Source organism: Podarcis gaigeae (assembly GCF_964106915.1).
Source record: "Podarcis gaigeae genome assembly, chromosome: 3".
In the NCBI taxonomy this organism is placed as follows: domain Eukaryota; kingdom Metazoa; phylum Chordata; class Lepidosauria; order Squamata; family Lacertidae; genus Podarcis; species Podarcis gaigeae.
In genome coordinates, this window is record NC_139680.1 from 54,328,377 (window position 1) to 54,342,162 (window position 13,786).

General features: G+C 40.0%; 1 protein-coding gene across 24 annotated transcripts in view; it reads right to left on the bottom strand.

Moving 5' to 3' along the window:
* Nucleotides 1-13,786, bottom strand: part of FAM184A (family with sequence similarity 184 member A) — a 62,060-nt gene that overhangs the window by 33,067 nt on the left and 15,207 nt on the right. For all 24 annotated transcript variants that reach the window (XR_014562240.1, XR_014562241.1, XR_014562242.1 and 21 more), the window contains 4 exons: nucleotides 8,114-8,968; nucleotides 3,554-3,689; nucleotides 1,010-1,191; nucleotides 307-504 (listed from right to left, as the gene is read on the bottom strand). Coding sequence is in view for 18 of the 24 variants with exons in the window: in XM_083731063.1 (XP_083587189.1) it covers nucleotides 307-504; nucleotides 1,010-1,191; nucleotides 3,554-3,689; nucleotides 8,114-8,968 (1,371 nt within the window). In the remaining 6 variants the exon portion in view is untranslated. The remainder of the gene's footprint in view (nucleotides 1-306; nucleotides 505-1,009; nucleotides 1,192-3,553; nucleotides 3,690-8,113; nucleotides 8,969-13,786) is intronic.

A 13,786-nucleotide genomic window follows, 5' to 3' on the forward strand; every position in this document is an offset into this window, starting at 1 on the left:
GTCTCTAAACAGTGTTGTAAAAGACTGAGAAAGCAAATTCTTATCTTCTTACCTGACTATTATTAGCCAATGAGAAATTGGAGAGAAATGCTGCCCATTTTTTATATAAGTAATATTAATATGCAATCTCTTCTGCTGAAAATAATTCGTATAGCTGAAAAATTTGCTACATGCTTCCTCTTGCTTTTACAAGCCTCTTACTGGTAAATATCTGGAACTAAGGTATGCTATATACTTGATTTTTTAATTCAAAATCCTTTTCATACAGCAAAACTAAGAACAGTCCTCACATTATAGTTCTCTTACCATTTGCAGTTTCTTTTTCTCCTTGTTAGCAGTGCTATGCGCTGCCTCAAGAGCAGTATGATGTTTCCATGCCAACTCCTCCAAGGTCTTAGAATGAGCCTCATTTAATTGTGCAGCCTCCCCTTCCAGCCTAGCTTGCAGTTTTATCAGCTCCTTCTCATAATATTCTCGTTGTGTTTCCCTTGCTTCATTCACTTTCTGTTAATTCAAACAAACAAACTTGAACTCATGACATCATCCATTTTTTCCACTGTAATCTTTGTCCCCGCCTATGACCTTCAATTCTGCAGCTCTACCACCATTCTCTGTCTCATACAAGACTCCACCCATATTCTCTTGGCAGCTGAAAACTCCACCTTTGCTGTAGTACTGGAAGTGTCTCAGGGACAGTGGGCCTAGAAATAAAGCATTCTGGGTGAGGCCTTGACACCCCTCTCATAAAGACCAAAGAGGTAAGTCGGCGTTGGAGCAGACATGTTTCCCTGTCCCATTAGTGATAATAGAAAATGTTTTTAAAAGGATAAACTGAGGGAGAGGGTACAGAAAATATCCCCTCCCTCAAATTCCCAGTGTTCTGTGGCCAGCGTAAAGAAGTAGGGCTTAAGAAGTGGCTCCTCCACCACAGTATTTCCTCCTACCACCCTCCACTTTAGGACTGTTGAATCGGAAGTTGTTCATTTTGAAAAAGCATTACTTCTTTTACCTTCTCCAGTGCAAGAATTTGTTGCCTTTGTCTTTCATCCAGGCTCTGTGTTTTGCTTTGTAATAGATTTCTTTCATCTTCTAACTGGGACAGTTTCTCCTTTAATCTAGATTTTTCTGATTCCAAATCCCTTATTGTAACTTCCTGGGTCATTTGTGTAGCTTGAAGCATTCCAATATGACCTATAAGAAAAGAAAGTATGAATTTAGAATCAGAGACACATCCAAACACAATTGTGTAAGAATGGCATCGAGCATTGGCTGCGTTTAGATTATCCTATCTTGGTTTAAGAAGCATGAGTCTTTTGTTCACATGCTCTGTACCTGCAGTGCTACTTCCCTGTTCCTTTTTGTGTTGTGTTGTGGTAATTCAGAAAGTTTCCCATTATGTCTGATCTGGGAAAATATGGTTACCAGGTTCAGAACAAGCCAGGACCTTAAAACCAGGGTTTGAAGTCAGCTGAATGTCCTTACCAAAGCTGGTAACCACAGGTTATCAGTTTGGATGTTAATTGGAAATTATGGTTCCCACGGATTTCCAAGGATCGATTGCAACACACTGAGAAGGACGGAAGGAAGGGGCTGCATGTGTGGCTACAAGGCTTGTTCATATCTAGCTTTATTAAGCTGATATGATTGCCCCAATGCAGCTAAGTGTTATTTAGACCACAATCCTATATACGAGGGGTCACCAACCTAAGGCCAATGGGCCGGAAGCGGCCTGTGGAAGTCGTTTGACAGGCCCACAAGCCACCCCCAAACCGAGTCGCCCGCTCACGCACTGTACTAATCTTGCGCAGTGCAGCAAGGGGCCTCACTTCTGCGTCAGCAGAAATCGCATCTGCGCAGAGACAGACACAAAAATTGCAGGCGTGCGTGCTCACACATGCAAGAGATCCGGCCCACGGAGGGATCTCCACAGGACCGATCCGGCCCAAGCAAGATAAACCTTGCTGACCACTGCTATATACATTTACTCCTATGTAAGACCAATTGAATATAGAATGACTTATTTCTAAGAAAACATGTATAGAACTTCACTGTAAGATAGACTGATCATATAACAATTTTATTATTTAATGCCACACTGCTCTTATATAAAATCCTGCCTCATTATGTATGTTGTCCAAATAAATCTTTGGGCCACAAGTGAAACAACAATGTCTTCTGAAGAGTAATCCTGTCATAGAACATTCATAGTTAACTCATTTTATAGTTAACTAATTGACACAACTCTTGAACTGCTAAAGTAAGAGGAAATCACCCTAAAAGTCCACTAAACTTTTCCACTCCCTAACACTTGCAGCCCTGGCAAATGTTGTAGTGAGCAAAGTGCAGCATACCCAGCAGTACCCATAATTATAAAGCTTTTCTATATATTGAATAGAGCAATCCACTAATTCTCCCTTTTTTCCAGGATCCTGAACAGGCTACACTCAATAAGAGCATCAATAGCAGTGCTGGGCTTGTGCACAGAAGGTTATGCCCAAAATTATTACTGTATTGAATAAAATTTCTGAAACAGTTTTTGTTATTATTTTGGAGAGGTAGGGAACAATCAGCAACAGGAGTGCGTAACTGCCAGCATCTGGGCTGGATCTGGCCCATGACACAGTACCATCAAGCCGGTAACAACTCTTGGTTGCAGCTTTTCACTCAATTGTGTGCCTCAAGCCAACTGTATTTCTGCGCTGGGCGGGGAGAAAAGAGTTCTAATGTGTGGACCAGCCTTCAAATTGTAAAACAGTAACAAGCCAAAAACCAGCAAGGCAATCCATGAAAAATTATGCCATAATAAATGTGTAAGTTTTCAAAACGTCACAAGATTCAGTTGTTTTTGCTGCAAGAGGTACCTCTTTGGAAATTATAAAAGTTAATTAATAGAGAATACAAGACTTCACACTGAGTGTTTTGGAGTCTCTCAGTATGCATGTTTGCATTATATATTCAAGAGTTTAACAATGATTTTTTTCCACTATATTTCACATATATGCTAGAAAGTTCAAAATTTAAGACAGCAGGGTAAGGAAGTTCTGGCCTGCAGGCCAAATTAGACACATGAGGCCATTACCCCCAAACCAAACATATCTGCTGTACACCAGACATAATATGTGACACCAGGTATGGGGCAGGAACTTAAAGTGTGCTCCCAATTGTTCCTTGGTAAGCAGCACTCCTTGACAGTGCCAATAATTTGATGATTTGTGCTGATGGATAACTTATCTGAAGTTGTCACCCAATGTCATAATGATATCAGGGGACTGACATCTGGGCAGCCCTGCCAACTTGTTGTAGTGACTTGGGGGTTGGTGGGAGAAGTGAGAAACTATCTGGCCTGGGCTGCTACATTCCCATCACTCTTGATACAAGTAAAGTCTAGCAATAACAAAAGAGTTATACTATAAGCTTTTCAATTCATCATTTAAAGGTTATAAAGGCTTTGTATAAAACAGGCTTTTTGCATTAAACTAGTGAACAAAAACATTCTGAATATATACTTAAGGTAGATTACATACAAAGCACATAAAAACATATGCACACATACTGGCTTTTAGTACTAGATCTGTGGCCTGTTGCTGTAAACGTTCTCTAGCAGCTGCTAGTTCACTTTCAACCTCTTTGTGTTTGCTTAACAATGACATTTCCTCATCTTTGACATCATCCAACTGTTTTTGAAGAGCCTAAGAGAAGAGAAAACCATATTAAAAGGACAAAGTAATGCTTTTTAAATGGGACAACTATGAATGAAATTTACCAATTTATAAAACAAAGGCTGCTAGCAACTTTCTTGCCTGGACATTCTTGCAGTGCTTTAGTCACAAAAGTCTGTGAGCCTCTTGCATACAAGCCTGATGTACCAATGTGTCTAATAATTAATCCCCCCCCCATCAACGCAGAAAACAATACAAAGTTAAATGTAACCCTTTCCTTTTACATTTGATGTGGCTGGGTGGGTGTACAGGCCCACAAGCCTCACACTCCATGATGAAAACAACACACACACAGAAGCAAACAAAAATACTAAAACAGCAACATGACAAACAATCATGTTGATAAGATAATATGAAAAATAGAAGACATTTTTCTGAATGGAAAGAAGGGACCAAATAGGCTTCCACCATCAGGAGGGCTGTGTTCTAAGTACTCATCAAGCACAACTCAGGTGGTGCATTTTTAAATTGTATGGCCATTCAGATAAGTCAGAATAAATGTTCCAGTAATAGTATAGACATGTAGGCATTCTGCCCTGACAGAAAAAAATGCAATTTAATTAGAACAACATATTAAGTTCCCATTACAAAAGTGAACTTTATTAAAGAAAATATGCCAACTTAAAAAGCAGCTTACAAGGAAAAAGGCATGACTAAGCTATGTGTGACTGATTGCAAATCAATGTTATGTATTATGCATGCTCAATATATAATTTTTATTCCTTTTTCAAGCCTTAAAGCTATGTTAGATGACACTCATAGAAAATTGATAAGTGCTTAAAGTGCACAGAGAAAGAAGACTGAAAATGCCATTGTACTAAATATTAATGACTGCATTATTTAGCACAATATATATCAAATTTGCAGGAAGAATGGCAAGAAGAACCACTTCTTAGTCTTTGGGGCTAGGGGAGGTAAGTAAATCAACATTTAAAACATGCATTTAGTCCCATGTGGAATAAAAGCAGGAGAATTGGCTAAGAACTGTCAATTGATAACTACGGTAATTAGAAAAAGATGTTCAAGAACTATTAGAGTTCATGACTACGCCACAGAAGTGAGATTTCAGTGAGGCAGTCTACATAAAATGAAAAGAAGAAAGCTAGAATAAAAATTTAAGTTTTGAGGTAAGGATAGAAGAGGTTTTAGTAACTTTTAGTCACAAGCAGCAAAATCCACCAAAGTCCCATAATCCATTATTGGATACAAAATAGGTTAAATTGGAAAAAGTTTGTTATTAATATTATTCACTATGGTAAATTTACATACCACCCTTCATGCATGGATCTCAGAGTGATTCACAAGATAAAAACACAACATTCATAATAAAAACAAGAACAAAACTAAAACAAAACAATAACTCCCCTCCCCCTATCCGCTTCTTAGTTACACTTCAAAATACAGTGGTACCTTGGTTTAAGAACAGCTTAGTTTATTAACAACTTGAATTAAGAACGCTGAAAACCCGGAAGTAGGTGTTTTGGTTTGTGAACTTTGCCTTGGAAGCAGAACATGTTTCGCTTCCTGTTGAGTTTGTTCCATTTGTAAATTGAGTCTCCCGCTGTTATGGGAAAGCACACCATGGTTTAAGAATGCTTTAGTTTAAGAACAGACTTCCGGAACGGATTAAGTTTGTAAACCAAGGTACCACTGTAACCATCCCATCCCAGGAGAGTAACTCTTTTGGCATGCATGTCTAGTTTATGTGCTCATCTGTTCAAAACAATGGAGAACCCAGTAGAAAGGTAACAACCTTTTACCATGGAGGAGAGTGAACATGTGACTGCAAGTTCACACACACAGTGCTAAACCATGTTTTTTCATAATATGTGACTAGGATGCAGAGGATCAAAAGATATTTTCTGAGTTCACTCCATTGCAGCCCCCTTTGTAGCATCTAAAAGCCACTCCTTTGGGTAAGGGCAATGCTCTTATAAAAGGTAAAAGTAAAGGACCCCTGGACAATTAAGTCCAGTCAAAGACGACTATGGGGTTGTGGTGCACATCTCGGTTCAGACCAAGGGAGCCGGAGTTTGTCCACAGACAGCTTTCTGGGTCATGTAGCCAGCATGACTAAACTACTTCTGGCGCAATGGAACACTGTGATGGAAACCAGAGTGCACAGAAACGCCGTTTACCTTCCTGCTGCAGCAGTACCTATTTATCTACTTGCTCTGTTGTGCTTTTGAACTGCTAGGTTGCCAGTAGCTGGGGCAGAGCAATGGGAGCTCACTCTGTTGCACGGATTTGAACCACTGACCTTCCGATCAGCAAGCCCAAGTGGCTCAGTGGTTTAGACCACAGTGCCACCCGCTCCCTTTTGTTTTCTTACCATGGCAATGGCGCCTACCTGTGAGGTCCTGGAACTGAGTTCCAGTGAGTTCAAGCTGGAAAAAAAAGTCCTGGGTCAGGGGACCCCCTAAAATGGTGTCCAAAGTGAAGCTGGTGGCTTCAAGCTGAGGCTGGGAAATTGGTGGGGGTGGCATCCAGTGCTTCCATTCCAGAAGTGCAAGAGATGTGTGCTGGTTGAACAGAACTATTTATTCCTCTTCTCCCCTGCACTTCCCAACCTCAAAATCAGCTTTGGAGGATTAGGAGACTCTCCAGAGAAGATTTGGGAAGCATGGGGTGGAGGAGGAGAAACATCAGCAGAACTCCACGGGCACTGCTTTGGATACAACCCCAAATTTGTTGCATCAATATAAGTGCCATCTGCTTGCCCAAGGGGTCCGGGTCCCTGGATCAAAGCCACCAATTTTAACTGTTAATTACTTCATATTGTCATTTGCTTTCACTGTTAGAGGAAAATCTACTGTAGTTTCACCTGGAAAAACTGTATCATAGTTTTGGATATAAACTTGAACCAATGCCATATTTAAATGTTTCACCCTCTAAATCTACTGTAAGGTGAGGAAGGCAACGTGTTTCTGCAGCTAGCACAGCAACAAGCCCTTCAGCAATCTAAAGTCCCAAAGGCAGCAGGAAGGAATATCCATCCTCAAAAACCATCAATATGGTAAAGCAGAAAATAGAATGACTGGATCCTTTATATCAGGAATGGCCAACTGTGCTCCTTTAGTAGGAATCATCCTGCTGTTTGCTTCAACCTGTCCCCATCTCAGCATCTGGTGGCCTGAGAGAGAGAGAGAAGCAGTACATGACTGAATATTAACAGAAGGGCACGTGAGGAATTTCTCTATTTAAGGTGGGGAGTGTTGGAAGTGCAGCTAACTCAGAAACAGAAGCTTTCATGGGACTTTTTTGTCTGAGTTATGCAACTTCCCAAGCAATCTAATGTGAAAGTAGGGTTACCCATGCCAAAACAGTTATGTGAAACTTCTAAAATAGCAGTACTGCATCCTTCTTGAGTGCTAAGTTGAGGGATTCCCAATAGGCTTCTGCATTTAGGGTCATTATGAAGGCTAATATGCAGATATGTTCCATGCACTGCTTTTGGTTTGGGCAGTACTACTTCTCAGACAACTTACAAGGGAAATAGCAGTGCCCAAGTGAACAGCACCCCACAAGGCACTACTGAGACTCATCTTGAATGTCCTCACCTTTCACACTGAGAGGGCACCTGCCAATTTCAGCATGGGGGGTATGAACCTTGCTCTGAAGGTGTCTGGATCTCAGGTTGTTTGGTAAGGAAGCGTCTGGTACAACATATGAAAGAAGTTGACGATCACAGCTTAAAACCTCACAAGTAAGTAACTAAAAATTATTTATATGTTTTGGATACAAACGTATCATCAATTAGCTTCACATCTTTTTCATTTATTTCAACTAAACTTGTGTGTAAGTAAATGAACAAAGTAGGTATTTTTATAAACACCTATCTTTGCACAACTTTTACAACCTAAATACCAAAAGCAGCAGAGTCAATATTAGTTTCCATATAGTAAGGGACAAAATCAACCAGAGTTTGACATTCCCCATCTGACTCAGATAAGAAACCAAAGGCCACTTCAAAACGTTTTACCAGTTTGTTTGTTTGTTTGTTTGTTTGTTTGTTTGACAAAGAAACTACTTTTGTGTAGAAAGAAGTTAAAACTGTTAGCTAAACTTCATGCACCCATAAATTATTTCCTTGCATATTCAATATATGGAACACCCAGTAGAACACTCTATCCCTTAACTATAGACAGAAGCATTGTAATGCTTTTCACTACGGGTAACCACTTTGTGTTGAGGAAAAGCCCAGCAACTGAGTCTTTGAGGTCCAGTATGCAATAAGTCATTTATCATGTATATAGGAAAGATGTGAAACAGCCAAGTGGTAGTGACAAAGACTTGAAACTTCACAATCAACATACAAATGGTGAATCATCATTACTTCTTACAGGTTACATTACTTTTGTTCTAAACAAATAATGTAACAATTCTCATCTCACCTGCACATTGTTTTCTGCTGTGTTGAGTGCTACTTGAAGTTTCTGACATTTTTCTCGTAGACCACCTGCTTCATCCTGTACCATCTGCAATTCAGTCTTAAGCTTTCCCAGGTTTTTTCGTAAAACAGATTCTTGGCTTTGAAACTCCTTTCTTAGTTCTATTTCCTTCTCTTTGCAGGTCTTCAGGCTTTCAGCCGTAAATAGCTGCGACCTTTTCATAGTATCAAGTTCATGCTCATAGAAAGATTGAGCTTTGCTGAGTTTACCTTCATAGTCCTCAATTAGCTTTTTTCTTTCCACTCTTAGCTCTTCAACTTTGGCATTCAGTTCTTCCACATCCCGCCTGTGTAATTCTTCTAACTTTTCCTGTCCCTTATTTAAAGTAGCATTCTGGTTCTGATGGGTCTTTACAAGTTCCTGGACCTCAAGTCTATGTGTAGCTCTTAGTTCTTCAAGAGCTGAACGTTTATCCTTTTCCAACTGTACTTGTAATTGTATAAAACTCCGCAACCTCTCCTCAAACTTCTTTCTAATTTCTTCTACTTCCCGTGACATAGTTACTACACGCTGAACATGCTGAGCTTCTGCACAAAGTTGCATATCCTCAACTCTGTCTTTATATGCTTCAAACTCAGTTAAAGCTTGATGCTTCATCTTTTTATGATCTTCCAATGACTCTTCTAAAACCTGGATTTTTCTTTTGAGATCCATTTCCTCAGAAACTTTACTCTTATACTGCAGAATCTTTTCTCTGGTTTCTGCAATAATTTGTTGGATTTCTTCTTCATGAGCATCTTTGAGGGCTTGAATAGCAGCCTCATGTTCATCATTCTTTGTGTTCAAAGCATATATTACCTGCACAAATACACATATAAAAGATTACTTCCTTACTCAGAAAAAAGAATTTCAAAATAATCTGACAGGACACTTTGTGGCATGGTACTGAATGCCACATGTCATTAAAAGTGATGTTTTATCGTGCTATTAAAATGACAGCAAGTACAAACAATACATTAATATTAAAGAATAAGTACATTAAGTTAGCAAAAGCAAAAAAGGCTTGACTTCTTTTTGTGATAAAGGTAAGCAGGAATGCTAGCAAAACATTTTGAAACTAAACCATACCTATCAATTACATTTACAAATTTCATTATATGTCTTTGTTTAGCTAAAATATGCACATATGGAACATCTCTCTTCCTCTGTGCCTACTTGTCCCTTAATATCAAGCAGAGACACCTTCCTAGAGACCCCTTTTGGAAAGGGAGTGATGGGGACTCTGACCACAGCTTCTCAAGGGTGGCCAGAATCCTTTGGAGTCATCTAATCTGGGGCGCAGAGAAGACTGGCTATTGGCCAATTTATGATGGACCAGTTATTGCCTCCTGGTTGCTGGGACTCTTGCAAAGAATGCTGGAATAAGTTGACCAAGATTGATCCTGTGTTCTCAGGCAAGAGTACATACTTATAATCACACCAAATAAATATGTTATTCCAAAACTTTCTACTCACAAGGCTCACTTGAGATGGTTGAAAATTACTAAGGCACTCCAGTCACAAAATGGTGGTGCAAAGAAAGAGCCTGTCACAAAATTGGGGGGGGGGGGAGGCAAAGGAAAACACCTGGCATAATCCACTAGCAATCACTGGCATCCTTTTCTGCTGATATTCAATCTAGCTTTGAAAACTGCTAAATTCTTTGCCACAGCTTTTCCCTTGTAGCAAAGATTTACATAGGTCAGCTTTCCATATGCTGAGTACAGACATTTGCTCTGGAGATAGTAGGACAGTCTCCCCATGTTAGGGCTTCTAAGTGGCCAGTGCTTTTTCTTTTTTCCTCTCCCCACCTCTGCATGTCCCTGAAATTATTTTTACACATCTTCTGAAATATCTCCATTCACACTCAATTTGTGCCTATTCCCCCCCCCCCCAAAAAAACCCCATGTTTCTTTCTTCCCTCCTCTTTCTAGATTTCTTAAACATGACTCCTGGACATTTTTCCTTAGAGGCCTTGTTCCTCTTTAACCAACAAACTTCTTTTCCATCCTAGCCACCTCTACCTAGCTTGCAAGGAGCTGCTGGTGCTAGCATGGGTCAAACTAAAACATTTGCCAAACAAAGCTAGGGAGCAGAGAAGGCAAGTAAGAGACACTCAACAGCATGTGGCACTGAGATCTACCTGAAAATGGCTCAGGGTTTACTAGCGGGTCCCACTGATTGGCACAATCCATCACAACACTTAAACATGCTTAAACACACCAATTTCAGTGGGCTTCAGTAAATTAACTATGGCCACCCAAGCCTGGTTTTGTGTTGATTTGTAACCAGTCCTGTTTCTAATATTCATCTAAAAGACAACTTTGGATGAAACTAAAATGCAACCCAACAGACATCATTTGCAACTGTGTGTGTGTGTTTAAAGGTATGTGAGGGTACCAAAGAGGCTTTCTTCCTGCAGCTTGTAGATTTTGGCAGGAGAGAGGTCTTGGTCAAGACCATAGCAGAAGTGGAACCATTGTACCAAATGGTGTTACTCAGCTGTATAGAAGAAGTGCTTTTCAGTAGTTTCCCCTCCCCTCTGCAAACCCCTGAACCACCCATGCCAAATCTATTCTGAAGGGTCTTCCAACACACTGGAGTATATTTTGGGAGTGAGGGCTGTAGGGCAAGTGAACAAAAATTGCTTTCCTTATCTGAGTGACACCCCCCCCAAAAAAAACATCCAAAGAGTTTAAACTTTCCCATATGGGTAGGGTTGACATATTTCAAAAAGTTAAAGAAATGACACCTAAAAAATTGTTGAGCTTTTTATTAGAAACCCCCCAAAATTATTAAGCTTTTTTTTACAAAAAATGTGAAAATATCACAATTTTTCAATTGCCTTCCTACGATTCAGAACAAAGCACCACATTTTGGAAATTCCCCACGAACATCAATGCCACCTTTGAAATCCCAGTAATGGCAGCCCTATGCTAGGTTCCTAATAAAAATAGCCCTTACATGCCTATTTTTTTAACTGTCATATTTGAAAATGAGGTATTCAACATCATGTCTGATTTGCATTCAATAGATCTGTGTTCAATTGGAGTCCAAAAGAAAGATGGAGAGCCCTGAAGAGACTGGAGGTGCAGCAGGGCTTTGTTTACGCTGCTTAGCCTCCCTAACAGCTGATGTGAGGGGTAGCACAGCAGCAGCAGCAGCTACTAACTCTGCTTTTCCATTCATCCTACAGCCTCCTGCCAGCCCCCAGAGCTTTAATTCTAGTTGTTGATATTTTTGAACACAGTATTTTCAGATTGGATTGAAGAAAAAGCGAAAGAGAGAGCATTTAAAGGGTGCTCCCCACTTTACACAATTTCACTTATGTGTGCAGGGGCCCAGAACATAACCCCCACATAAGTGGCAAATGGCCTCTACAGTAGTTTAAAAAATACATTGTGTTGGACAAAAAGGAGTAAGAACAGTGCAAAGATTGCACCAGACAAGAATGGAAAAACTGTTCAGTTTGTGATCTGCTCTGTATATCAGACTTTTAACATAAACAAAGATTGCTTTAATATGGTAAGAAACACAAACGCAGCTGGGCCACTCATGATGCAAGCCTCCCCCAAAGAGATATTAAGAACAATTTCATTTCTGATAGGCAACTTTTTTCCACCTCACTTCAGTTCTTACACATTAGCCCTGCAGGAAAGAAAATACTCCAAGTATTTTTTTTCTCAACCCTAACAAAAAGGAACGATAAAAGCATGCACTGTATAATTTAACAACCTTGAGTAGTCTAGCCATTACAAAAAAAAAAAAAAAGAGAGAGAGAGAGAGAGAGAGAGAGAGAGAGAGAGAGAGTAATAAAATGGAAGACATTTCTTATTGGAGGCTGTGCTCCTCAATGCCCTTTCTTCATGAAATCCCTTGTTTATTTCAGAAGCACTGGCACATTTATTTAAATAATGCAGCTATTAATTTTTGAAAAATCTGACTCACAGCCTTTCCTTGGTAAGCCTACACTGTGCCTTCCCAAGTGCGGGAAGGGAGCCACCAAACACCAAGGTTGCAGAATGAGCCAGTGGCTTCAAGTTCCTAGCTTTCAGAACTGGGCCTGGAAGTAGTCCACAGTCCAACTCCTTACCAATATACTTTAAGCTGTGTGAAACCTGAACAGGTACTGCTTTGCCTTGCTACCCATCCTTTGAGGCATTAACCTTAGAGACTTAAAACTTATGGGAAATGAGTGACCAAATACATACATTAGAGGTACCAATCCTCCAATTTCCTATGGCTGGCCGGTACAATGATAATCAGATTCATGGCTGACCATTGTCATGAAGATATACATTTCAATGCTACAGTGGAGGATGAAAAGTAGTATGTAAAGTTTAAACAAAGGAGGGAAATGTTGCTAGTGTATATAATCATAATGTATTTAATACTTCTAAATGGTTTTAATTTTGTGAACAACATTGGGAGGGGTTGCACTAGGCAGGCTAAAAATTCACACATGAATCTAGAAACAGACATAGCACAGTACTTGTACTATATTTTAATTGGTTTTAAGCTGTCCTGTTCATTTCATTGTAGCTTAATATTATTTGTATAAATTCATATTTTGCACATAAACTCACATGACTTTAGGTAGAATTACTATGTGCAACATTAGAAACTACTCGCAAAGGTTATCTACTGTTTTATTGGATTCATATCGCACTCTATCCCAGGGGCTCAGAGCAACATAAGTTTCCCCAAATGCTACTACTTCTGCCCAAAGAGTTCACAACCTATAAAAGAAATTTACATTTACAAATCACACTACTTTAGATTTAGACTGTCATATGTCTTGGGATGAGTCTATACAAACTGGTTTAGATGTCTGAACATTTATTGCAGTCAAAAGCCTTAGGACTCTCTCCCGCCTTGTTTGGCAGAAAAACAATTTTTACTCCAGAGCAGATGGCATATTCTTGCATGATCAACTGTAGACGGACCATTATCTGCTGCTAGCAAACTCATCAACATGATGCTCTTTTCAACCTGACTAAATCCTATGTGTTGTCCTGCCTATACAGTGGTACCTCGGGTTAAGAACTTAATTCGTTCTGGAGGTCTGTTCTTAACCTGAAACTGTTCTTAACCTGAAGCACCACTTTAGCTAATGGGCCTCCCGCTGCTGCCGCACTGCCAGAGCACAATTTCTGTTCTTATGCTGAAGCAAAGTTCTTAACCAGAGGTACTATTTCTGGGTTAGCGGAGTCTGTAACCTGAAGCGTATGTAACCCGAGGTACCACTGTAACTGCTAGATCATACCAACCAGGATTTTTTTCAGCTAGAACTCAACGGAACTCAGTTCAGCCACCTCTCAGGCGGGCACCATTGCCATGCTAAGAGAATGAGGGAAGTGCTCACGGTGAGTTCTGGCACCTCTTTTTCTAGAAAAATAGCACTGATACCAACCATAGGGTAAGATGCTGAGGTGTACACGCAGCTATGCCTCAACAGCATACCAAAATATTTACCATAGTGCTACTTTTTATTTATTAAATTTCTATCTGGCATTTTATCTGCTGCTTTGCATGACATCTTCGGGGGAAGAAAAGACTAAGGAGACAATCCAGAATGGAGTCCCTAAGATGGTTGAATGGTATCTTGTACGCCTCCTTCCAGCAACTCCTGCAGCC